This window comes from Emys orbicularis, chromosome 2 (assembly GCF_028017835.1).
Source record: "Emys orbicularis isolate rEmyOrb1 chromosome 2, rEmyOrb1.hap1, whole genome shotgun sequence".
In the NCBI taxonomy this organism is placed as follows: Eukaryota; Metazoa; Chordata; order Testudines; family Emydidae; genus Emys; species Emys orbicularis.
This window is the reverse complement of record NC_088684.1, coordinates 285,669,640-285,697,466: the sequence shown is the minus strand read 5'-3', so window position 1 is coordinate 285,697,466 and position 27,827 is coordinate 285,669,640. Positions and strand designations below refer to the sequence as shown.

The 27,827-nt window shown below is 44.2% G+C and overlaps 1 protein-coding gene across 1 annotated transcript; it reads left to right on the top strand.

Annotated features, from left to right (window-relative positions):
• Positions 1-5,136: 5,136 nt before the first annotated feature.
• Positions 5,137-24,833, top strand: GORASP1 (golgi reassembly stacking protein 1). Its single transcript, XM_065399699.1, has 9 exons — positions 5,137-5,199; positions 14,581-14,661; positions 17,213-17,416; positions 20,298-20,384; positions 20,745-20,875; positions 21,759-21,906; positions 22,605-22,755; positions 23,203-23,358; positions 24,451-24,833. Exons 1-9 carry the CDS (start codon positions 5,137-5,139, stop codon positions 24,711-24,713), a joined length of 1,284 nt encoding a protein of 427 aa, XP_065255771.1. The 3' UTR covers positions 24,714-24,833.
• Positions 24,834-27,827: the final 2,994 nt, after the last annotated feature.

Below are 27,827 nucleotides of genomic sequence, written 5' to 3'. Positions count from 1 at the left end.
TGGCGGTCTATAGCACACCCCAAGCACTATCCCAGGGGAGGCTCTAGTAGGTCTTTTACCCAGTGTAATTATTGCCCATACAGACTCTGTCTTATCCATTCCATCACTTATTATTTCTTTACATTTTAGCTCATTATTGACATACAATGCCACACCCCCACCTTTACCTTTTTTCCTGTCATTCCTAAACAGCACATACCCTTCCATACCTGTACTCCAGTCATGACTACAGTTCCACCATGTTTCGGTTATTCCTATGATATCAGGTTTCATTTCCTGGACCAGGAGCTCCAATTCCTCCATTTTGTTACCTAGGCTTCTCGCATTCGTGTATAAGCATCTTACTGTATGCTGTCTATCTTCTCTCCCATTAGTTATGCAATTTGGTACGGACTCTGTACTGTCCATCTGCCCCCTCCTTCTTATGTCCAATTCCCTACCCCTACCTATATCTGTGCTTATCTCTTTGCCCTCCTTTTCAGTGTTGGAATCTGGCGTGGAGATTAACTGGACATCTCCCAACCGTCTCCCCCAAGTTCCTAGTTTAAAGCCCTTTTGATGAGATGAGCCAGCCTCCCTCCCAGAAGTCTATTTCCTTCCCTACTCAGGTGAAGTCCATCCCGTGAGAACAGCTGTCTGTCCCCGAAAGCCTCCCAGTGGCCATACATCCCAAAGCCCTCCTTATAGCACCACTCCCTTAGCCAGCTATTTATCCTCACAATTCTGTCTGCCCTTTGCTGTCCTTCTCTAGGAACAGGCAGAATCCCACTGAAAATAATCTGAGCCTCTACTTCCTGAAGCGTCTTCCCCAGCCTGGCATAATCTCCCTTGATTCTCTCTAGCGAGAACCTAGAACGTCATGCAATAGGAGACAGCCAAAAAATGACAAGTTTATATACCAATGCTAGAAGTCTAAATAATAAGATGGGTGAACCAGAGTGCCTAGTATTAAATGAGGATATTGATATAATAGGCATCACAGAAACCTGGTGGAATGAGGATAATCAATGGGACACAGTAATACCAGGGTACAAAATATATCGAAAGGACAGAACAGGTCATGCTGGTGGGGGAATGGCACTATATGTGAAAGCAAGCATAGAATCAAATGAAGTAAAAATCTTAAATGAACTAAATTGTACTATAGAATCCCTATGGATCGTAATTCTATGCTTGAAAAATAAGAATATAGCAGTAGGACTATATTACAGACCACCTGACCAGGATGGTGTTAGTGACTCTGAAATGTTCTGGGACATTAGAGAGGCTATTAAAATAAAAAACTCAATAAATAATAATAATAATAGTAATGGAGGATTTCAACTATCCTCATATTGACTGGGTACATATCACCTCAAGAAGGGATGCTGAGATAAAGTTTCTTGACACTGGACCGCTTGGTAATAGTGACCATAATATAATTAAATTTAACATCCCTGTGGTGGGGAAAGCTCCACAGCGGCCCAACACTGTAGCATTTAATTTCAGAAAGGGGAACTACACAAAAATGAGGAGGTTAGTGAAACAGAAATTAAAAGGTACAGTACCAAAAGTAAAATCCCTGCAAGCTGCGTGGAAACTTTTTAAAAACACCATAATAGAGGTGCAACTTAAATGTATACCCCAAATTAAAAAACATAGTAAGAGAACCAAAAAAGAGCCACTGTGGTTAAACAACAAAGTAAAAGAAGCAGTGAGAGGCAAAAAGGCATCCTTTAAAAACTGGAAGATAAATCCTAATGAGGAAAATTGAAAAGAGCATAAACTCTGGCAAATGAAGTGTAAAAATAAAATTAGAAAGACCAAAAAAGAATCTGAAGAATAGCTAGCCAAAGACTCCAAAAGTAATAGCAATTTTTTTTAAAATAAGTCAGAAGCAGAAAGCCTGCTAAACAACCAGTGGGGGCACTGGATGAGATGCTAAAGGAGCACTCGAAGACGATAAAGGAGAAACTAAATGAATTCTTTGCATCGGTCTTCACTGTTGAGGATGTGAGGGAGATTCCCAAACCTGAGCCATTCTTTTTGGGTGACAGATCTGAGGAACTGTCCCAAATTGAGGTGTCATTAGAGGAGGTTTTGGAACAAATTGATAAACTAAACAGTAATAAGTCTCCAGGACCTGATGGTATTCACCCAAGAGTTCTGAAGGAACTCAATCAAATGTGAAACTGCAGGACTACTAACTGTCATCTGTAACCTATCATTTAAATCAGCTTCTGTACCAAATGACTGGAGGATAGCTAATATGACGCCAATTTTTTAAAAGGGCTCCAGAGGTGACCCTGGCAACTACAGGCTAGTAAGCCTCACTTCAGTACCGGGCAAATTGGTTGAATCTATTGTAAAGAACAAAATTGTCAGACACATAGATGAACATAATTTGTTGGGAAATAGTCAACATGGTTTTTGTAAAAGGAAATCATGCCTCACCAATCTACTAGAATTCTTTGAGGGGGCCAACAAGCACGCGGACAAAGGAGATCCAGTGGATATAGTATATTTAGATTTTCAGAAAGCCTTTGACAAGGTCCCTCACCAAAGGCTCTTAAGCAAAATAAGCAGTCATGGGATAAGAGGGAAGGTTCGCTCATGGATTGGTAACTGGTTAAAAGATAGGAAACAAAGGGTAGGAATAAATGGTCAGTTTTCAGAATGGAGAGAGGGAAATAGTGGTGTACCCCAGGGATTTGTATTGGGCCCAGTCCTATTTAACATATTCATAAACTATCTGGAAAAAGGGGTAAACAGTGAGGTGGCAAAATTTGCAGATGATACAAAACTACTCAAGATAGTTAAGTCCCAGGCAGACTGTGAAGAGCTACAAAAGGATCTCACAAAACTGGGTCACCGGGCAACAAAATGGCAGATGAAATTTAATGTCGATAAATGCAAAGTAATGCACATTGGAAAACATAATCCTAACTATACATATACAATGATGGGGTCTAAATTAGCTGTTACCACTCAAGAAAGAGATCTTGGAGTCATTGTGGATAGTTCTCTGAAATCATCCACTCAATGTGCAGCGGCAGTCAAAAAAGCGAACAGAATGTTGGGAATCATCAAGAAAGGGATAGATTACAAGACAGAAAATATCATATTGCCTCTATATAAATCCATGGTACGTCCACACCTTGAATACTGCGTGCAGATGTGGGCGCCCCATCTCAAAAGAGATATATTGGAATTGGAAAAGGTTCAGAAAGGGGCAACAAAAATTATTAGGGGTATAAAACGGATTCCGTATGAGGAGAGATTAATAAGACTGGGACTTTTCAGCTTGGAAAAGAGGTGACTAAGGAGGGATATGATAGAGGTCTATAAAATCATGAGTGGTACAGAGAAAGTAAATAAGTGTTATTTACACCTTCTCATAATACAAGAAGAACAGGCCACCAAATGAAATTAATAGGTAGTAGGTTTAAAACAAACACAAGAAAGTATTTTTTCACGCAACGCACTGTCAACCTCAGGAACTCCTTACCAGAGGGTGTTGTGAAGGCCAATACTATAACAGGGTTCAAAAGGGAGCTAGATAGATTCATGGAAGATAGGTCCATCAATGGCTATTAGCCAGGATGGGCAGGAATGCATGACCTGGTGGTCCCTACCCTCTGTTTGCCAGAAGCTGGGATTGGGTGACAGGGCATGGATCACTTGATGATTACCTGTTCTGTTAATTCCCTTTGGGGCACCTGCCATTGGCCACTGTCTGAGGACAGAATACTGGGCTTGACAGACCTTTGGGCTGACCCAGTATGGCCGTTCTTACATGACAACAGTTTTCAAGTATGTAAAAGATTGTTACAAAGAGAAGGGTGCAAAATCGTTCTCCTTAACCTCTGAGGATAGGACAAGAAGCAATGCGTTTGAATTGAAACAAGGGAAGTTTAGGTGGGACATTAGGAAAAACTTCAAAACTGTCAGGGTAGTAAAGCCCTGGAACAAATTACCTAAGAAGGTTGTGGAATCTCCATCACTGGAAGTTTTTCAAGAACTGGTTGGACACCTGCCAGGGATGGTCTGTTATTACATAGTCCTGCCTTCATTGCAGGGGATTGGACTAGATGACCTCTTGAAGTCCCTTCCAGTCCTACAATTTTAGGATTCTATGATTACATACACCCGGCTAAAAGGAGAAGAATCAGGCCTGAAATGCACACTAGGAAGGGATTTGGAAGAGAAGACAGCATCTGGCCGGCAGGAACAGAGCCACTCTCCCCGGCCTTGGGGGCAGCAGGATAGAAAGCCTGCAGCTGCGGGCGGGCAGGGGGAGGGAAGAGACGAGCCCTGTGGAATCAGGATGGAGTAGAGGAGTGGGGCTGGGCTGGGGGGACGGAACGCAGCATTATGCAAGTTTATAGGTGGGGTTGAGGAACATGAATTTGCTGGGGAATTTGCCAGGGAGGGGATTCAAGGCCGGAGTGACACGGGTGCGGAGCACACACCGGCAGGGCTGGTCAGGTCAGGCGAGACTGGGGGAGGAAGAAGCTCGGATAGGGGAGGGAGGAAGAGCCCGGAGATCGATGCCTATGAGCCCCCACCCGATCCCCCACGTACGACAGCCACCCTCATCTCCCGCTTCCCTCTGCGGAGCGCCCGGTCACGGGGCTCGGCATCACCCGCGCCCCTGCCTGTCTCTCGTTCTCAGCCGCGCCTCGTTCGTGCCCCGGAGCAAGCGCTCCCCTCCCCCCCAGCTGCCGGCCCCCGACCCCTCCCACGTCCCGATCGCTCGCGGCCCGGGGCGCGGTCTGTACCATGGGCTGGGGGTCGCGCTCGGTCATGGCGGCGGCTCGGGCGCCTCGCTGGGGCAGCCGAGCGGGGCGGGGGGCTCCGAGGTCCCCGCGCCAGCCTCCCAGAGGGCTCGTGAGATTAGCTGAAACTAAACGGCTCCAACCACCACCAGCCGCGTCCTGAGTTACCAGTAGCCCCGCCCCGTTACTAAGCGCGTCTCTTGTCACGTGACAAGGTCGTAGCCTATCTGCGACCAGAGTATAGCCCCACCCTCCACCCAGGCTTGAGCAGCCGCTCAGATAGGTCGGTTCGGCACTCGCTTGATCGGGTCTGTGGTGCTGGCAGTGCGGAGGTGGCGGCCCCGGAGCCTTGCGCGCCCCCTGCTCCCGGAGTGCGGCGATGGGGTTGGGCTCTAGCTCTGAGATCCCCGACGGGGGCGCTGAGGGCTTTCATGTGCACGGGGTAAGGATCGGGGGATCTGCCCCGGGGTCCTGGGAGGGGACCGGGATCTGGCCCCGGGGAGGGGCTCGGGGTGACCGGGATCTGGCCCCGGGGAGGGACTAAGGGGGACCCGGGATCTGGCCCCGGGGAGGGGCTGGGGGAGACCCGGGATCTGGCGCCGGGGAGGGGGGGGGCGGGATCTGGCCCCGGGGAGGGGCTGGGGGAGACCCGGGATCTGGCGCCGGGGAGGGGCTGGGGGAGACCCGGGATCTGGCGCCGGGGAGGGGCTGGGGGAGACCCGGGATCTGGCGCCGGGGAGGGGGGGGCGGGATCTGGCGCCGGGGAGGGGCTGGGGGAGACCCGGGATCTGGCGCCGGGGAGGGGCTGGGGGAGACCCGGGATCTGGCCCCGGGGAGGGGCTGGGGGAGACCCGGGATCTGGCGCCGGGGAGGGGCTGGGGGGGACTCGGGATCTGGCCCCGGGGAGGGGCTGGGGGGACCCGGGATCTGGCGCCAGGGAAGGGCTGGGGGGGGACCGGGATCTGGCCCCGGGGAGGTGTTGGGGGGGCCCGGGATCTGGCACCGGGGAGGAGTTAGGGGGGACTGGGACGGGACCCATCCCAAGGGGATGGGGGTAAGACCCTGAGGAGCATGGGTTCCGTCCTGGGGAACAGCCCCGACACAGCCCCATCGAAGGGATGGAGATCCGTGCTGTGATACGGCCCTCCTATTGTGCAGCCCCTGGGGCAGGGGTGAAGGAGATGAGGACTCTCCCTGGCTTCGATGATGGGGATCTTTGGGAAATGTCCCCGCATCACCGCCCCCGAGGCTTCAGGGTCCGACCGCCCGGCCATGCAGTGCCCTTTTGGACATACGTTCTGTGTCAGGAAGGCTCAGCCCCACATTAAGGGTTCATGGGGAATAAGCCAGCCCCTGTGGCCCACGTTATACTGGCACTAGAAAAGGTTCAGAAAACGGCAATTAAAATGATTAAGGGTTTGGAACGGGTCCCATATGAGGAGAGATTAAAGAGGCTAGGACTCTTCAGCTTGGAAAAGAGGAGACTAAGGGGGGGTATGATAGAGCTATATAAAATCATGAGTGATGTGGAGAAAGTGGATAAGGAAAAGTTATTTACTTATTCCCATAATACAAGAACTAGGGGTCATCAAATGAAATTAATAGGCAGCAGGTTTAAAACAAATAAAAGGAAGTTCTTCTTCACGCAGCGCACAGTCAACTTGTGGGACTCCTTACCTGAGGAGGTTGTGAAGGCTAGGACTATAACAGAGATTAAAAGAGAACTGGATAAATTCATGGTGGTTAAGTCCATTAATGGCTATTAGCCAGGATGGGTAAGGAATGGTGTCCCTAGCCTCTGTGTGTCAGAGGGTGGAGATGGATGGCAGGAGAGAGATCACTTGATCATTGCCTGTTAGGTTCACTCCCTCTGGGGCACCTGGCATTGGCCACTGTCGGTAGACAGGATACTGGGCTAGATGGACCTTTGGTCTGACCCGGTACGGCCTTTCTTATGTTCTTATGTTATACAGGACTGTGCGGGGGGGGAAGTGGACAATGGAAATACCCCAGGCAGGTTCCACCCCAAAATGCTACTGAGCATTAAATGTTGTCAGACTTCGCAGACATGTTAAATATTTGCCATACTGGCTTGTGCTGGTGTCTCCCCCCTTCCGACCCTCCACCTGTTCCCTTCTTCCTCTGGAAGAACAGCATGGCAATCATTTAACTCAATTTTAAGGCATCAGCAGGATGTTTGTACACCTTAAATTTATTGGAGTTAAAGGAGGGGTTTGGCCTGATCTTCCTATTTAACTCTCCAGGCAAAATTAGGACATCCTAATTGTTTTGTGATGCACAATATATATATATATATACACACACGCCGAGGGGCAGTAACGTCTCCCCATTATCCTTGCAATCAACTTTAATTATAAAAACCTAGTTTTGCTTTCCTATAACTATGGATTGGAAAACAGGCTTGGCCTGAAATTTGTTGGATTTACACTGAAAGTGAAGGAGAATATTTACGTAAATTTTGATGAATTTTCTTCAAATGGTTCCTTAGTTACAGGTAATCTTAAAAATTACCTTGATATGAGCTTTGACTTCTGTCTAGTCATTTAATATCCTCTTCATTCCTCTTGTCATGGTGTTCAGAATCAGTCATTAAGTGGCATTAATTCTTTTTAACATTACAAAGATGCACCATTCTAGACAGGAATTAATCTCTGCTCAGACCATAAGATAATACATTTGAGGAGATCGGTTTCTCCCGGCAGTCCTTAACAATTATTTTGTATGGCATGATGCCAGCACATGTGTTGTTTTGAATGTGTGTCTTGGAGCATAAATGTCAGGCAAAAATGTTGTTGATAGGCTAATTTGCATAACACTGCACCTGTCTTTTAACTCTTGGTATATGGCAACCTCACAATATAAGAGTTCACATATTATTGCTACATGCTTCTATACAGTTAATCAGCTGTTCACGTGTTTCAGTAAAGAAGCTGTACAGTATCCACAAGAATAGAGTACAGTTTTAGGCCAGTGCATCAACTATCTGTATGTAATCTGCTTTGCCTTTGTCCTCTGCTGTGTTTATGGAGTCTGGAGGGGCCTTGGCTCCTGAAGCACATTTCTGGATGGAATAAAAACAAATGTATATTTATTCAACTCCTCCTTATATCAGGAATAACATGATTCTTAGCCTCCTGATCTCAAACGTGATTATCATTTATTAATCATTAACAAAGTGCTCTCCCCTGTAGAGGAGACAAAAGCAGTCCCTACCCCCAAGAAACAAATAGAGCAGAACTTTCAATGTTGTTTTACCATCTAGAGTAGGTAAAGAGGAGGGCTCCTTATTGTGAATAGTCTGTGTCAGTGGTGACTGGTGTATAGAGTGTGTTATGGCACTGCCCCCAAAAAGTAGGCAAGTGCACACTTTGTATTTTTTAATTTGTATATATACGGATGTGTGTGTGTACATGTGAATCACAGTGTATTTAGTGACATACACATACTCTATAGATAAAATGTGTACAATAATAAAATAATATATGGAGATATACCTATCTCATAGAGCTGGAAGGGACCCCGAAAGGTCATCGAGTCCAGCCCTCTGCCTTCACTAGCAGGACCAAGTACTGATTTTGCTCCAGATCCCTAAGTGGCCCCCTCAAGGATTGAACTCACAACCCTGGGTTTAGCAGGCCAATGCTCAAACCACTGAGCGCGAGACTAAATATGCTGCGATTTATATTTAACAGCAGGATGTTCTTGTGGCACAGGCAGAATTCATCACCCCAAGCTGCAGGCTGTGGTGAATGTAGCACATGGTAAAGTGTCCCCCACACAGGGCTGGGGATGTCTAGGCCAGTGGTTCCTATCCTGCACCGGACTCAGCTGCTAGTCCTGGCTGGGCTGGGGGTGGTGAAGGAGTGCACTTCCTCTGCATGGAGAGGCCAGGTTTGGGTCAGACCACTTCTCAGAAACCTCCCCTGGCTCCGCACCCCCCCTCCTTCTTGCCCCATCACTCCTCAGCCACAGGAGGGAGGGGTCACTGTATGGGAAGCTGCTCCCCTGTCTGCCCAACCCCCGTGCCTCCGGACCCCCCATTCCTAAATACACCCCCCCCGCCAAGCCCTACCTCACACCTCCAGGCCCCCCGTTTCGAGCCCTACCACCCTGCACCAGGCCCCCCTGTACCCAGACCACCCTTGATGAGCTCCAACCAGCTGCATTCAGACCCCCCCCACCAAGCCCCACTTCTCCAGCACCCAGATCCCCTGCAGAGCCCAATCCCCCCACACCCAGACCCCCTCCTGCTGAGCTCCAGTCACCTTCATGTTGACACCTCCTCCCCCGCAGAGTCCCATTGCCCGTGCACCTGGAACCCCCCACTGAGCTGCTCACATCCAGATTGCCCCACACAGAACCCTCTCACCCCACATGTTGGTCTCCCCACACTAAGCCCCTCTACACTTGGATCCTGCTGGGCTGAGCCTGCCAGCTCACACCAGGTGTTCCTGGCGCAGAGGGATAGGGCCCTGGGGAGTTTCTGAGGCAGGCCTGGCCCTTGCACTGTGTCAGGATTGGGTACAGCTTCACCGCCGAGTCCACGTCCCCGGGGTGCAGGGTGATCTCCCACCTCAGTGCAACCAGTGGCCTGTGCTACCTGCCATGCTAGAGCCTCCACATTTATTTATTGACAAATAAAATTTGCAGAATTTTAAAATATTGTGTGCAGAATTTTTATTTTTTTGGTGCAGAATCCCCTCAGGAGTAAATGTACACAGTCCAGTCCCCAGCACAGACTTCATGGTACAGCTGGATCTAGTGGTACAACAAAGGGAGTGAGGCAGGCCCCCTCCTTGGCCATAGCAGGCATGGAGGTGGGATGGAGGTCTCATCCAATCCTGGTCTTTCTGATGGGAAAGGACCTAGATGGGACTTCACCCTCCCTCCTCTCCCCTTCCACTGGAGAGGCTCGGGCTGACTGAGAACTCCCCCCAGTCCCTCGTGCTGGGCCTGGGCAGGGGGCACTCAGCAGAGGGTCAGTGCAGAGGGAACCCGGACTAGGAAGGGGAATGTGGGGGTCGAAGCTGCTGGAAGCCTGGTGTGGAGCTGAAGCCAGGTAGTGGGGGCTCCCCACAGGGAGGAGGAGATGGGAACAGGATGGGCGCCGGGGGGTGGCCCCTGCTCTTCTGGGCATCCCCCAGCTCCTCCCAGCTGATCTGATCTTCCTCCCAGCTCCTTCTATTATCCCCCGAGCTCCTCCCAGCTGATCCGATAAATCACCCCACTGGCCCCAAAGTTCACCAGCCGCCACTGGTCTGTGTACTGATGTGACTGCTACTAGCTGGACATACAGAACTTTAGCAAAAAGACAGGCATGTATTTTACAATGGCACCTTTTTGACCCATAAATATTGTAGAGTTTTGTCATTAAGTGACGGGCTGAACAGTGCATCTTGAAATGTGTAAATTTCCATTTACTCACTTCTGTGCGCGTCTTGGCGTTTACTGTACTGTTAAATAGCTAGCAGATGACGCCAGCTGAATGGGCCTTAATTGAAAGACTCCTTATACTGTATTTAGAACGTAAACCCCTCCTGGTAAAGAGCCGTGCCCACTTCAGCAGTACACAAACCCTGACATGATTGTGAAGGCTGCTAGTTCCTTTGCTGTCATGGTGGCTAAAAGTGACATATTGGCTAATTATTGCATATTTGGAAGGCCGGGAACTACACTTAAAAAGTTTTACTGGCATAATTGTGTTGCTGCTTCTTCTGGTATATGGCTACTGACAGCACGAGCAATGAATTAGATGTCAGGTAAATGATGTAGCCACTCTACCACGGCAGCATCAGCCGGAAACATCAAGCGTATCCATCTACCATCAAGATGTTAAAGAGGGCGATCCATTACCAGATGGCACGCTGTTTGTTCTTGCGCTCCTCAGAAGCAGGATTGGGAGCCCCAACCGTAAAAATGTAAGTTAAACTGCCTGTGACCACAACATATCCTGTTGTAACTGAAGGATCTTTTGGTTCATGTGGGTGTTCTCAGAGGCATGAGAGAGCTGATCCACAGAGGCTAGGGGACACAACCCTGAGTTGTCTATCTGCCAACAAATGTGCCATCAATTCAAAATATATGTTTCTTATGGCTTGCTTTTTTTAGTTACATTTATGCCAGTAAAAGCCCTGGTGTAGACTCACTTATCCAAGTTACATAAGGTGCTTTTATATCAGTACAGCTTATTTTGTTATACTGAACCGGAATAAGCTTTACCTGTATAAGCACTTCTGTAGTGGTATCACTGCATCTACTATGCTAGCATAATTAAAGCTGCAAAACTTTTAAGTGTAGATTAGAGCAGTGGTTCTCAAACTTTTTTTTCGCGGACCACTTGAAAATTGCTGAGGGTCTTGGCGGGCCACTTAATGATCTTTCCAAATGTTGTTTGTACCGTTAGCTAACTATTGTAAAGCGCTTTGGATAAAAGAGCTATATAAAAAAAACCTTAATAATAATAAACTTTTTTGTTCTACAAATAAAAGCACACAACTCATATTTTAATATCAGTTGTCTTACCTTTCTAATGCGATGGATGTGCCCTCTCTTCCCCCACCGCGGCAGCCCCCGAGCTGGGGCTGGGAAGGAGGGAGGTCTTTCCCCCGCCATGGCAGCCCCCGAGCTGGGGCTGGGAAGGAGGGAGGTCTTTCCCCTGCCATGGCAGCCCCCGAGCTGGGGCTGGGAAGGAGGGGGGTCTCTCCCCCACCACAGCAGCCACAGAGCTGAGGCTGGGAAGGAGAACCGTGTCTCCGCCGCAGCCCTGGAGCTGGGGAAAGTCACCTCTTTCTCTGGCCGCCGCAGCCCTGCAAATTCCCCCCACCCCGTCTTCTCACCCCACTACCCCCTCCCACCTACCCCCTATTCCCCCCAAGGCCTCACCTTACATGTGCATCTTCTCCATGGTCCAGGCACCTAATTAGTGGAGCCATGCCTGCGCGGCTCCACTAATTAGGTGGGTGGCCCTTCATTCTCTTGCGTGTGGCCGCCCAGGCGTGCACCTTACAGGGAACTATCTGTGGACCACCTGAATGGAGCTCGCGTAGGATGACCAGACAACAAGTGTGAAAAATCGGAACAGGGGTAGGGGGTAATAGGCGCCTATATAAGAAAAAGACCCAAAAATCGGGACTGTCCCTATAAAATTGGGTCATCTGGTCACCCTAAGCTCACGGACCACTGGTGGTCCACGGACCACAGTTTGAGAACCTCTGGACTAGAGCTACGTTTTACTGTAAGCAGCCTGGTAGCGTTTGTTTTAGGGAGGAAATAGAGCTATCATGGTTTCACAGGCCTTAGATGTAATGTAAAGTAAGGAGGGTGGCAGTTATTTTTGTTCCAGAGGAATTGTGACCTCACAATCAACGGGGCACATGTGACTTATCTCTCTGTTTACTTTTCTGTTCACTTATAAGCAGTGTTGCCATGGCAACCTTGATATGACACTGCGTTTTTACCTTAAACTAATCATACATTCTAGGTTTTGATGCTGCGTTTAATGTCAATTTGTGCTCTTTTGTATCCTTGTCTGAACTGCATTTTAATAAATATTCTATAGAGCTTTTGTTTTATATTCTAAATCTGTTTTGTTCTCTCGCATGTACAGATGTTGAAAATCAACACGCTGTGCTTCTTTCATGCTTTAATATAGCTTACAGCGATTCATTAACTTCTTTGGGTCAGAACTGATGAGCGCTTATGTGTCCATGATCATCTCCTTATCCATGTTTCTAATCTAAAGCTGAATGAACATGACAATGACTTTTTTACTTTTTAATTCACACAAGCTATTAATTGCAAAAAAAACCTACTGAACATCAACCTATTCTGTGAAGTGTTCAGTGACCATGTACCACTCGTTCCCCTTTGCAACGCTTCTGTATACTGTACTGTTATCCCTTAAGGGTCTGCTCTTGGTACAGTAACTCTTCACTTAACATTGTAGTTATGTTCCTGAAAAATGCGACTTTAAGCAAAACAATGTTAAGTGAATCCAATTTCCCCATAAGAATTAATGTAAATGAGGGGGTTAGATTCCAGGGAATTTGTTTTTTACCAGACAAAAGACTATATATATATATATATATATAAAACACACGCACACACTATAAGTTTTAAACAAACAATTTAATACTGGTACACAGTGATGATGATTGTGAAGCTTGGTTGAGGTGGAGGAGTCAGAGGGTGGGATATTTCCCAGGGAATGCCTTACTGCTAAATGATGAACTAGCAATTGACTGAGCCCTCAAGGGTTAACGCTCACATTCTACAAGGCAGCAGGAATGGAGGGAGGGGAGACAGCATCCCAGACAGAGACACATATCGTGTGTGTATGTGTGTGTGTGTGTGAGAGAGAGAGAGAGATGCGCATTTCCCCTTTAAGTACAGTTCCTTGTTAATTAGATCCGCTTGTTGAGACCTCAGCTGCTGCCAGCAAGCTCCCTCCGTCCTGAGCCCTGTCTTGTGTCCCCCCCTGCTCTATGGAAGATGGGGTAAGCGGGGGCACAGGAGCAGGAGGGAGGGGGACACCCTGACATTAGCCCCCTCTCCCTCCCCTCTCCCCCCGCACAGCAAGCAGGAGTCTCGGGGAGCAGCTCCAAGGCAGAGGGCAGGAGCAGCACATGGCAGTGGGGGGAGGGACAGCTGCAATTGCTAGCCTGCTGGGCAGCTGCTGCACAGGGAATTTAGGGAAGCGGAGAGCTGATTGATGGGGGGGCTGCCGGTCCACCCTGATTCCAAGCCCCCACCAGCTAGCTGCAATGGGCTGCTCTTACTGCAAGCAGTGGACAAAACAGGCGGCTGCCAAACGACGTTAGAAAGGAGCATTGCACAACTTTAAACGAGCATGTTCCTTAATTGATCAGCAATGTAACAACGAAACAACGTTAACCGGGATGACTTTAAGTGAGGAGTTACTGTATCTTTAGTGGCTGGAGGAGTGGCCCTTAGGTGCTGATCCTGCAACCTGCTCCATGCAGATAAACCCCTGTTGAGAACTCCCTTGCCTTCAGTGGGTCCCTGCATGGATACAGGGATCCAGTTGCAGAATCAGGACCTTAGTTTGTAAGTTTCTTAGAGCAGGGTTTCTGTCCTTTGTATGGCATGTTACCCAATTGTAAAGCACCACACACAGCTAACAGTACTTAAACATATTGATGTCGGTTCTGCAGTTCTTAACATGTAGTTGTCCTAAGCACTGAGTGAGTGGAGATATCAATACTACAAAAAGGTTATTTCATTCATAGATGTTAAGACCAAAAGGAATGTAGATCATCTTGTCTGACCTGCTCAACACAGGCCAAAGAACTGGATTCATTTAGCAGTGTGTACAGCACTGTATTGAGCACTTTGTTAACCGTTTCACTGCAAACAGCAGATAGTACCTGGTACATTCAGGAAACATTATCCAGTGCTGGAAAGTACCTGGTGTATCTTCTCATTCCCTCGGTTTAAAGAGTGCACCGTAGAAGAATGCTGGCCAGAATATACCTGCGCTTTGTCAGCTACAGTGCCATTAAAGTTGTAGAAAATACAATGTCTCAGTTTCACCTGCTGAGGTTTAATTGACACCTGCTGTCTAATAGGACTATTCCACAGATGGCACATATGGATTTCATGGCTCAGACAATTGAGGAAAGGGAATTCAAATTTCTGAGAACCCTTCCAAGGTCTCTTAATTGGGACATTTGGTTCTATCCTGAATGTACTTTAGTCTTGAATCCAGTATTTACAACACTGTCACGTGGTGATATTTATTATAGATTTTTCTTACTGTAATTTAAAATGTGTAATTTTGCAGGTTCAAGAAAACTCTCCAGCTCAGCAGGCCGGGTTGGAACCTTTCTTTGACTTTATCATCACAATAGGACACACCAGGCTAGTAAGTGGCTTAAGACAAGTCATTTTCAATGAAGTAATTAATTGTTTTATTTTAATTTTGTGCTCTTAAGAGGTGCTGGCCTACTTGACTCTGGAAGATTGATGCTGTCTTTAGTCAGAATGGCAGCCATGCAAGCTTCCCTACACTTTCTTGCCACTGTGTCGAAACCCTGACCCAGAGGGATCAGCTGTGGGTGAAGTTATTGTTTGGTCTGAAGGCTCATTCCATCCTTGGCCTTCATGCTGAGAGTGCCAACTGATGCAAATGTGTTTGCTTTTCACAATGTGGACACAAGTCCACGGGAAGCTAGATTGAGACCATCAACCCCATTTCTTCTGAATTCATTAGTCTCTTCTTGACTAGCAAATCTAATCGAACACTGTAGCGCTGGTGTGAACATCTCATACAGCCTGAAACGCAGGGTAAAAATATTGTAAGAAATCTATGATCACCTTGGACTTCCCACTTCCCGCCAGGCTACATATTTTATGGCTGCTTGAAACCTAATGTCAGCAATAGGGATAGAACCTAGATACTCCTGTTTCGAAAGAACAGATCTCTGTTGCTTTTTCTGACAGAGTTGTTTCCAGGTGCAGTGTAGTGACAGGTGTGAAATCTTTCTTGCCCTGGGAAGTAAATGGATGTGCTGATGCTGGAGGAGTGATCACTGTTCCTCCACTGAGCAATCCTCACTTGAGCAGAAGAGAAACCAGTGAAAATGTTTGTGTATTTTTGCTAGATTTGTGAACAGGAGAGGAACTGGGTGGTTTTGCCTGAATTATTTTGTTACGCTGTTTTTTTTATAGAAACCTGTTTTTTCTAGTGACTGTCAGAAGAATGACATGAGGCAAACCCAGGCCTTAGTCAAGGCCTGATCGAACTCCTGAAATCAGGGAAGCCTTTCCTTTGACTTTAATGGGACTTGGATCAGGCTATCAGATATTTCTAAAACAATGAAGAAAAATAACTTCTCAGGAGAGCCTCCTACTCTTGTTTCCCTTCCCTGTTTTATAGGACTCGGACTCCATGGTGTGCTTATTTGGTCCTTCCACCCAGGGGTCTTTACGAGATGGAGTTGTAGTTCATTGTACTATAAGCTCCATAAGTCGCTACTACTGTCTGCCTCTGTAGTAAACTGTTTAACAAAGTCACTGCATTGTAAACCTGAGCCTACATAAAAGTTAAAATAACATTTAAAAATCTTCCCCATGAGACATTCTAGCTGTCCCCTTGGATCCATCTTCTATGCCTCTTGACTCCCTGAAGACTGGTAGAGTATCCTCTGGCATTTCCTCTAGCTGTTTTTCTGGCACCAGACGAAAGTCCCAGTTTTTAGATTGTTAGAACTCGACACTTGTTTAAACAAATGTAAACACTTGGTTAAATATGAACATGAAAATGAATCATTAACAAGTGGGAAGCTGCCATCTGGCCAGTCTCATGCAGGGAATGCAGTTCCTGTTTGAATGCCTGAGGAAAGAGGAGACTTTCAAAGCTGTTATGGGGAGAATTCTATTTTTAAAATGAGTTTTACCATTAAAATCAACAAATAAGTTTAAATAAATCCCTCGCAATGTTGAAGATCCTTTGCTTTCTTGTATTCAGACAGAAGCTGAGTTTTTTTTAGGTCTGTCTTACCTACATCAGACTGGATCTTCTATTGGAAACAGTCAGTACAATGGCTCCTTCCAGTGAGGGGCCAAGCACTGCATTAACCATGTGGAAATAGTGAAATTCTGGTAGATATTTGTAAAAACTGTTCTTAAAAATCCCATCTGTTCTTCTATAGCAGGGGTCGGCAACCTTTCAGAAGTGGTGTGCCGAGTCTTCATTTATTCACTCTAATTTAAGGTTTTGCGTGCCAGTAATACATTTTAACATTTTTAGAAGGTCTCTTTCTATAAGTCTATAATATATAATTAAACTATTGTTGTATGTAAAGTAAATAAGGTTTTAAAAATGTTTAAGAAGCTTCATTTAAAATTAAATTAAAATGCAGAGCCCCCCAGACCGGTGGCCAGGACCCAGGCAGTGTGAGTGCCACTAAAAATCAGCTTGCGTGCTGCCTTCGGCACGCATGCCACAGGTTGCCTACCCCTGTTCTATAGTAAACATTTAGCTGTTATAACTAGTCACTACTAATTTCTTTTAAGAATTTTACTTCAAGACTTCCAAAATTGTTGCATTAGTGAGGTAAGGAAAAAGATCAAGGTCACTATATAAAATATTGCTATTTATTGTAATGTAGACACGGTTCAGAACTAGTATAATTGACCAAAATTGTTATAACAGCATTACAAAAGAAAGGGGTTGCGGGAGTGACACTGATGGATGCGAGTAGTGAATAACCTTACCCAGGATTAAAATCAGTTACACTAGTTCATGCATCCAAAGGAAGTAGTGCTGGTGGGGTTGTTATGGTGGGTAGAAGTTAGGTCCCCACCTTAGTTTGTTCTAGATATTGAAATTCTGCCTCTTCATTAATGTTTTTGCATTCCAGATCCAGCTAGACACTGTCAGAAACAAATCTTTCCTTTCCTGTGTTTCACAGAATAAAGAAAACACCATGTTGAAAGATCTGCTGAAGGCAAATGCTGAGAAGGCAGTGAAGCTGGAGGTGTACAACATCAAATCAATGAAAGTGCGCGAGGTGGAGGTGATCCCTAGCAACATGTGGGGCGGGCAAGGGCTTCTCGGAGCCAGTGTGAGGTTCTGCACTTTCCAAGGAGCCCATGAACACGTGTGGCATGTTCTGGTGAGCAAGAGAAACATCTGTGTACTCAGGCTGTGCGCTTTAGCTTAGTAAAAATGGCTACTGGCCTGTTCTGTCACTTGTTCTTCGAGATGTGTTGTGCATGTCCATTCCACTCCAGGTGTGCGCACACCCAGTGCACCAGTGTAGGCCAGCCCAGGTTCACTGGGCACACAGATGCTTGAAGTGGAATGGATATGTGCACTCATTTGAAGAACAACTTACTTTATGAAAACAATTCAGCATATAAACTTGGTGCCTTAATGCAGCAGTTCCCAAATGTTCTTAATGTTTAAAGTACCTCATGCATATTTCTCCTTTTTGTGCATATTTATTTTAGGCTTTAATAGGCTTAACTTAAATATTTATGGACTCAGAGTAAAATAAGTTTTGAATTTGGCTGGTGGAGTTCTGCCTAGGGGACTTAGAAGAGAAGGGAGTCTGGTTGGGAAAATCTAGGTGGGAAGGTTAGAGGACATGATGTTTAAAGCAGGGTGGGAATTTTTCAACTGAAACTGGAACATGCCAGCTTTAAGAGACATGGATTCAAGTCCTTGCTGTGCCTGCTTCAGAACAAAAACACACATACACACACACACATGCGTCTTTTCCCCAGGTGGAAAAATTTATGTCTCCATTTTGTCCTGATGCGGAAGTTTCATGAGACAGAAAAAACATTTCCTGCATGGGTCGGTGGGGAGGGAGGTTGTGTAACTTGGGCACCAGGCAGCTTCAATTCATAGAATCATAGAAGATTAGGATTGGAAGAGACCTCAGGAGGTCATCTAGTCCAACCCTCTGCTCAAAGCAGGACCAACTCACCCTTGTGGCCACTGTCCTTCCTGTTTCCTCTGAGCCAGGGAGTTCTGCCACTCCCACTGCATCCTCTGGCCTCTGGAGAGTCTTTCCCACAGGACTCCTCCTGCCTCAGCCCCTGGACTCACAACTCTTTTCTCTTGATTAAGGGATTCCGCAGCCCTTTCATGGGTCTGTGCTGTGATTCAAGCAGGTTTTGCCAGCCCAGGCCACCAGAATCCAAGTTCTTGCTCCATTCTCTTTCACACAATGCACAATTAACCTGTGGAACTCGTTGCCATGAGATGTTGTGATGGACAAAAGTATAGCTGGGTTCAAAAAGTACTAGATAATTTTATGGAGGACAGGTCCATTAATAGCTATTAGGATGGTCAGGGATGCAACCCCAGGTGACCCTAAATCTGTCTGCTAGAAGACAGGAGGGGAAGACGGGGTGGATCACTCTAACTGCCCTGTTCTGTACACTCTCCCTGAAATTCTGGTACTGGCTACTGTCAGAAGGCAGGATACTGGGCAAGGTGGACCATTGGTCTGACCCAGTATAGCAATTCTTATGTTCTGATTCCATGGAGCCTCCCTTGATCCTTGGACTCACACACTTCTTCTCCTTGGTTCCAGGGCTCCTCAGCCCTCCTTCCTGGGGCTGGGCTGTAATTCAGGCAGGCTTCCCCAGCCCACCAGTCTCTGTTCTAGTTTGCACCCCAGGGAACAGCTCTCCTGACTTGATACTCCCCTGTAATTCCCTCTCCAGTCTGTCTTTTTTCCTGGGAGTCACCTATCAGCTGGGTTTTATTCTTTTAAGGAGGTAGCTACCTGATTAACACCAGGTAACCTACTGCTCCATTGAATTCCTGCTTCCTTAAAGGGGCCATGCTATAGAACACAGATTGGTCAGCTCTAGGTCCCACAACCCCTTAAAGGAGACACACTGTAAGAAGGCAGTCTATCAGTTCCTACATGTACCACAGTTTAAAGAACCTTTGCCTTAAAGCTTTCTGCAGGACACTGACATAGTCAGTTTCCCTTCTCACAGAGTTATCATCGATGGAGTAAATTTCCTGAAGGCAAATCCCTGACATTGCTTTAAAGCAGTGATATCTTTTCTCATTTACTTTCAGATAAAATGTGCCACTTTGATTTCTAGGGGCCTAGTGAATGCTTGTTCTGATAAATGCTAGGAGCTTCTTCACAAGCATTCTCTGGATGGGAATGTGAGTGTCGTTGTCAACCTGAAAGATGCGGTAAAATATGCTCACGACCATAGGACTATCGTTAGGAGAGTGAAGCCTCAAGACTCTGGAGAATCCACTTAGTAGCTTAGTGCTCCCAATACATGGAACATTTAATTTTCCGTTCATTTTTGCATGCCAAAGCACTAACACCATTGAAGTCAGCTAAGAGAAGAACAGGAACTGTCCTAAGTATTTGCCTAAGCAAATATAATTTTTCAGCAATTTTTCAGTGAGAGAGACTTCTTTTGAGCTAGGGAACACAAATGTAGGCAGTTATTAATGTCTTAGCCCAAGATCCTCTTTCTGGATGCTGAATTTTTTTTTTTTCTTGTTTGTCACTTTATTGGCAGGTAAAGAATTCCTGGCTAAGTAAATGCATTCCAATTGGATTGGTATCTTTAGCTTGACTGACCTTCATCAAAATAATATGGAGATAGAAGAGGACAGAAAAGCTTTATTTTTAAAGTAAATGTCAATATTGGTTTAGGGAGTAGGCCAAAAGAGTCTGGGAAGGGTCTCCAGCAAAAGTTAGTTTCATCTCGTAATCTTTGACTTCTCTTGTTGAGATGTCTGTTGAGGGTTAGCGAGAGATTGCACTTGGATTAAAACAAGGATTGGGTGGTGAACTGATGAAATTTAAGTTTGGTCTTTATTTATGAATCTTGAGTACTCAAGAGTACAAAGAATTGTGCTTAAATGCAGCATTCTCAGATATTTTTCTAATCTAAACACAAATCATTTTACCTTGCATTTTTTCCTGAGTTAAATTTTTCACTCTAATTGTTGGACAGTTTATCTAGCTGTGAATGCAGGTGACCTGTATCATTCTTTTACAGGACGTAGAACCCACTTCCCCTGCAGCTCTAGCTGGTCTGCAGCCCCACACAGACTACATTGTTGGATCAGATCAGATACTTCAGGAGGTAGAGCATAGTTTTCCTTTTTTTGGATCTAACTATTGCAGTTCTTTGTGCGTATGCTGTGAAGTGTGAATTGCAACTGCTTTAATTGGTTATGCATCCCTCAAATTTACGTAGCTCTGGGAGGAGGCAATGATAGCCACCTCTTTATGACCAACTTAGTCATTACCTCTTTATACCAGACAATGAAATTAGCTGCCTTTCAAGATCAAATGTCACCAGCAATTTAGTCCTCTTCTTTAATCCTTTGGAGTAGTGAGTGTGATCTTTCTCTTCATTGATAACTGCTTATATCTGCAAAGTGGGGAGCTGGGGATAAAATAACCTGTTTTAAGAGCTAACACGCTATCTTTTTGTGATCAGTCAGAGGATTTCTTCTCACTGATTGAATCCCATGAGGGGAAGCCATTGAAGCTGTTGGTGTATAACACGGAAACCGATTCCTGCCGAGAGCTATTCGTAACTCCCAATGGAGCCTGGGGTGGAGAAGGAAGGTATTGATTTGTGATTAGTCTTTGCCTGATTATAGGGTATGTTTTGTAAATAAATTCCTCTGTAAAATAACATCACCAGTTGTTATAGCTTTCCACTTTTCAGTTGAGTCTTATTTTCCTCAACATTCTCACATAAAATTTCTCTGCTCTGAGGTTTTAAATAATGGAGAGCAGCTGTGGAGTGTGAATTTGGCATAACGGAGGTCTAATCCTGCTCCTGTTGAAGCCAATGATAAAATTCCCATTGACTTCAATAGTAGCAGGAGTGGACCCTTTATGCCCTGCCATAGTGTCTCATTTGGAATTAATTTGGGGTTTTTCCTGCTCTCAGCTCCTGTATTTTGTAAGGATGGTGGAAATGAAGCGCTTGAGGTTTTTGAGTCACACAAGGCTAAAGCTGAACTGCAAAGTACTTCGTGGCCTCAGTATTGCAACAGTTAGGTTTGGTCTACACGACATACTTATTTCGGTATAACAGTTGTGTGAAAAATCCACATCCTGAGGGATGTAGTTATACCAACCTTAACTCCCCCGTGTAGACAGTGCTATGTCGGCGGGAGAGCGTCTCCTGCTGACATAGCTACCGCCTCTCGTGGAGGTGGAGTTATTAAGCCGACAGGAGAGCTCTCTTCCGTCTGTTTAGAGTGTCTTCACCAGATGTGCTACAGCAGTGCAGCTGCATCGATGTAAATTTGTAGTGTGGATCTGGCCTTAGTCATGACTACAATTCCTGCAATGCCATATTTCTTCCCATAGGTTAAGAAAATTAAATCTCTACCAGGCTTCTGCTTAGAGATTCCTAACTTAAAACACTTACAAAGTCAGCTGTAGAAAAGCACACTGTAGTCTATCAGGTTTCTTTTACTTTGCTTTTCTCATGCAGTTTAGGATGTGGTATTGGATATGGCTATTTGCACAGAATTCCAACACAGCCTGTTATGCCAAAGAAGAAGCAAGAAGAAATCAAACCACCTTCACCTTTGCCATTGGAAGACAGATCCCCTGTGCCATCTACAAATGGCTACATAGAGGTACATAAGAAATTTGTTCATATCTGCAGGGTACCTTCTGAGGTTATTTGGGGGGTTTTATGAATGTCTAACAGGTGAGGTTCCATGAGCTAAAGGCTTGAGTAAAAGTAGGCTTGGTGAAGGCCAAGCCAAATGAGAGGTGATACTACTAGAATGGGGGATATGACAACAGAGGAGATTCCATCAAGCTGTGCCTTTTATCACTCAAGATTGAAAGCTGAGATCCTCTTAGATTCACCGTACTATGAATACTTCATGTTTCACCTGCAGTTGGTGAAGAGATTGCGAGCTTTCTTTATGTGGATAAACATAACCAGTTATCGATCTGACTGAGGCTAATGTGCTTCACATGGGTCTACCCCTGAAGACCATTCTGTCAGAAGTTTCAGCCCACTTAGCAATGCATCTTGTGTGCTACATATTATACCTGTTCTCCAGAGAATACACTGGCTTCCAGATGGTTTCTAAACCCAATCCAAGGTGCTGATCATGATTATTTAATGCCCTTTATGGTTTTGGGGCATGTTGGAACCCATCTCTCTCCTCTTTTATCACTCAGCAGTTAGAGCTGCTGGGATGCTCAAGCTGACACCCCCTGAATTTGTTTTTGGGAACAGTGGGGCAGAGCATTCACAGTGACAGACCTTTGTCAGATTGACCAGAGATGGTGTGAACCGGAAACTTCTCTGTTATTTTAGGCTCCATTGTTGGCACCTAATTCCCAAAGGCACAGCTCTGACGAAGTTATGAATTTGGATGAATCCACAGGTCAAGAAATGAATATGTATTCAATGGAAAATGCACTTCTCCCTCCTCCTCCTCCTCCTGTCCAGAGAGTTATGGATCCAGGTAAGCACTTCAGTTATTCCTCTTCAGTAAATACAGTTAAATTTGTAATTGCAGTTTAATTCTCACTTCCCCTAGCCTCCAGTCCACCATTTTTTATTTAAATATAGAATAAGCGTGACCTTTGATGTTCTTACTAGAAATCTGGCAGAACTTTAACACTCAGGTGTTGATTATGGGCCTGATCCAAAATCCACTGAAATCAATGGGAGTTTCTACATTGACTTCAGTGGACTTTGGAGCAAGCCCTATTTCAGAATGGTACCTTCTGTGAATTCTTTCTTGGTGCTTTAATAGCTCTATTGCTTGCAATTACTCAGGGGGGAGGAGGGGGAAAGCTGTGTACAGGAGGGGGAAAATCCACTGATTCCAGGAATCTGGGTGTCATTTTTCTTGATGGTCTAGAGTTTCATACTGTGTTTAAAGGACCATTGTTGATTCCTCCTTCAGGTTTTCTAGATGAGTCTGGTGTTTCATTTCCTGAAATTGTTGACTTAACGAAAATGCCTAACTTACCTTCCTCTGCCCCCTTCAACATGTCAGCTGCAGAATCTTTGGCAGGGACTGAAAGTTTAATACCTAACGATGGAACAACTACTTATTTTGGTGAGTTCGTTTAAAATTGTCAGCCTGTTGGCTTGATATTGGTGACCACTCAGGAGACTGTGGAGTTCATGACTGAACTACAGAGTCAAACTTTTGGGGATGTCTTATATATTATTCTTAGGAAAACCTCCTTCTAGCTGAAAAATCATACAGAAAGCACAGCTAAAATGAGAGGGAGATAGAATTAGGATATAAAAGACAAGGAAAATGGTAGCCAAGCATGAATGGGTTAGCTAAAGTCAGCGGATTCCAAATTTGATAAGGCCAATGTCATAGGTTTTTTTTATTTTTGTTTTTTTTTTTAATATCAGGAATATGGTTTGCTCTTTGAGACATTTATTTTCAGAGTGTGGTAAATGTGAGGATCCCCATTCAAGCGCTTAGGTCCTCCCAATGCGAGAATTAACATACAGATCTTGTAAATCTTTGCTGCAAGGAGATTTTCATATGAAGCAGCCCAATTTTCACAGAGCTGGAAAACTGTTGTTTTAGCAAGGCTGCTGTCTATTTATAATGAATGAAAATGTAACTAAAAATATTCAAGAGTATTTCACTTTTTATTTTAAAGGAAAATTTCTTTGTAGGAAGACACTGTTCCCTTTTTTAAGGGGGGGGGAACATTCCAAGAATAAAGACAAGATTTTAGCTTATAAAAACAAAATTGGGCCCTTTGTAGTGAGGCTGAAATGTCAAAAAAGTAAAGTAAAATGTTTAATTTAGCATGTCTTCTAATCTTAAAATATTGAGCTGTACCTTCTGGGGATCTGAATTTTAGAAGTACTGAGCATTCACAGCTCACTTGTCTTTAATGGGAGTTGTGGGTGCTCAGCATCTGAACACAAAAGGCTGCTCATTTCTGAAGGATGATGATAAAGCTTTAGAAGAATCATTAAGTAATCCTTGTGTATTATCTTAGTGCCAAGGAGTTCTAGTCATAGATCAGGAACCCACTGTATTGCTGTGTATTAGAGTAGTCCGTCAGCTGCATTGCATCCAAGCTTATGCTATAGAAATACAGCCACAAAATTAGTCTCTGGTAGGTGTCTGGCAAGTTTTGGTTTGTTTGTTTAACTTACTCTTTTATTTTCTCAGAGCCTGCCATGGCTTCAGTCCCTGCAGATCTAACCACATATGCTGAGGGCTCACTTACACAGTCACAGTTGGACCATTTAATGCCTTCACTGTCCCCTTTACCATCCTTTGCTCTTCCTAATGATATTTCTTCAAAGGCAACACTAAGAACAGATTCTGATGCTCAAGAAACTGAACTACTTGAGGGCTCACTATCCACTAACCCACTGAAACTTGACAGCGATGAAAAGACACATGAACTGAAAGAAGCTATACAAGACTAGCACTAAAAAGGACACTTCCTTATGTCGTCAATCTGCAGTCTGCCATATGCTGTCATGCTACATCTCGAATGTTGACTTTTTGATCTCTAGAGATAACTACAACTATTCTATTTTGTTAGCATAGGCAATGCTGTAAGAGTATATAGGTCCCATACGCAGCACTTGTTCTCTTATTATCTCTTCTTGGCATTGTTTGATAGATGGAACTTTTATTTAAATGTTATGCAAACTCGGATTAGTCTATTGATCATGCATCTATTTGTCCTTTCAAAAATATCAGTTTTTAAAAATTGAATAATCTGCTGGGGATTAGAAAAACTCACTAATTTTTCCTCTATTAACAAGCATTATTACAATTGTTTTTAATTTGTTGATCCAAAGGCATAATTGCCTTTATGTAAAGAATAAGCTAAATTTTAATGACTATATTTCCCTGGTATCTTTTACAGCATTTAAGAAAAATGCTAGTCATAATTTTGACTTTCCGGAAAACAATTTTTACATCTTGACCCAATTTTCCTGAACACACACATCACATTTTTAGATCATATAGTTCCAAAAGAAACTTTGTTTTATACAGACTTCTTAATTAACATGAAAGTAATGCAAACTTTATTTAACTTGTTTTGGAACTAACTAAGTGTTCCACTGCCTTTCATTTAGGGAGTCAATGGGAGTGAATTTACTGGTTGCCATAAAGTTATTTTTGCAGGAAATAGTATACGTTAGAAAGTGCAACATATACTGGGTGACACAGAACTGCAAGTGGCTGTGATTGGCATTCAATAGATTGTTCATTGGTCTAGATGGTGGTCTTTTACAAAGAACTTTTTTAAATGAAGAAGTTGTAAGGGAAATGTTTTTGTGGAGTTAAAAATTAACTAAATTGATTTCTGTTTAATCAGACTATGGTTTTAAGATGAAGCACATGGTTTGCTTCTGGGATGACTAAAATTTTATGTTAAATGGACATGAATATTCTGTTAGAGGTAATGGGTTGACAGTGAATAGTCTTGGTACTGATTTTTATTAATCTATTGTGTATTTTCCCATTTCTTAACTATTTTTGATATAAATCTATGTAAAACACTGGAATAGAACATGTTATGTAATAATCTGTACTGCTTTTATAGATTTTGTTTTGTTTTCAAACACTTCCTATACTTTTAAACACTTACCTTACTTTATGAATATTTGCTATTACTGTTCAGCCAATTGTCAAGCTACCACCAGGGGATCCTTCTCATTACTTAGGTGACAACTTCTTTGACATTTTTAAGTACAATGGAGTGGTTCTAATTCTCTTCTCAACAGGTGTTAATCGGGAATAACTTCACTGTGGTCATTTGTGCTGATGTAAATCCAATATAAATGAAGAGAATGAGGTCCAGTGAAGTCTAAAATGCATCCTAGTTGGAAAACAGTTTGTAGCAATGGAAAATGTTAACTGGCATTTTTCCACCATCCTACATAAGATATTGTGTATTTCATAGATATTGTGTATTTCATAGGATAATGTCTTTGAGCCAGGCTGTCTTGGTCAGATGGCTTTGTCTGTTGTCCTCACATGTAGTAATCAGGATTTAGAAGAGTGTTGTAGATGAAGCCACAACACAAGGAGGCAGATCCTGAGCTAGTGTAGGTCGTCATAGCCACAGTGGAGCTATGACCGCTTGCATCAGTTGAGGGTCCTCTGCAAAGTTCCTTAGATCACTGTGCAATTTCTTATTAAACTCTAGTTTGACAGGACATCTGGTATCTGTATAAACAGGATGGCCAACATATTTTTACCCTTTATAGAGAAGAACATATCAAGCATTAAGTACAGGGGATTTTCAATTAAAATATTTGCAGTTATCGTTTGATATGCATTGCGTAATTTGCTTCTCACTCCATTATATTAGCAGAATACTGTATTTGCAAAATGAAAGCCCACATGAGTGAATATTCAACGTTTATAAAGTAAAAATCATACAACTTAAGCTACTGGTCAATTTATTTTTCTTGTCCAGTCCTTCTGTTTTCAGAGCGTGGTGAAAGAACTAGCCACCCTTATGTAAAGGAGGATCTAGGTAGACAAGTATCATGTTCTCATTAACAGGTGTGGAGTGGAGTTTTGGTTGTGTTTTTTTTTTTTTTTTTTTTTTTTTTTTAAGCTAATGGCAGTTCAGCTAAAGGAGTGGTGGGGATTTTAGGTCCTTCACAAACCTAGAGCTACTGCTTGGCACCCTAGATATAGCAAGAGGTCCCTTTTTAGGAATTCCAAAACAGAACAGGAAATATCAACCCTAATCTTAAATTTCAAATATAAGAGTAATAAATAGCTTAGCTACTTATATGGTGTTTTGGGTGTTCACAGCATTTAACATTAGCTAACCTAGGACTGGTTGAAAAACAGAATTTGAACTTTTTTGTGACAATTACAAAGATCTCATTCTTGATGAAAAATTATCTAAAATGTGAATTTTGAAAATGTCTGACCTACTCCAAACTTTTATTTGACTGTAGCCCCTAGTATTCTGAACGACTGATTATCTTAGCCTCTGCCTCAGGCGCTTCATCTGTAAAAATTTGTGGGTTGAAGCTAAATTCACCATTTATAAAGCACTTATGCTGAAAGATCTCTAAAGATGTGAAGTCTTGTTTTTGTGATTTCCTTATAACAGATAAGCTGTGAATTACGTTCTTGAGAACAGCTGAACACCCTTTGCACCGCTAACATTAATGAAAGATAAATTGATATTTTTGTGAATATGACTTCAAAATTTTAACTCTTCCAGCATAGAATTTATGTCTAAGTATCAAGTTTGAAAAATACTTAATTGTTGCTCTATCAAGTCCCAAGGGTGCATGGTCTGTCAGATAGAAGGTGTGTCCACCTGGCTAATACAAATGCTGGAGTTAGTAGGATGTGCTAGCTGGGGGTGTCTCTAGTGCTCTTTTCTGTAACAGCAGAAAAGTTCCTTGCCAAACATTTACTCATCCCACTGCCCTGCCTGGCAGATTACCATGCTGGAAAACACCTGGACAGGACTTGACATAGAATCATAGGGTTAGAAGGGACCACAAGGGTTGTCTAGTCTAACCCCTGCCAAGATGCAGGATTTGTTATGT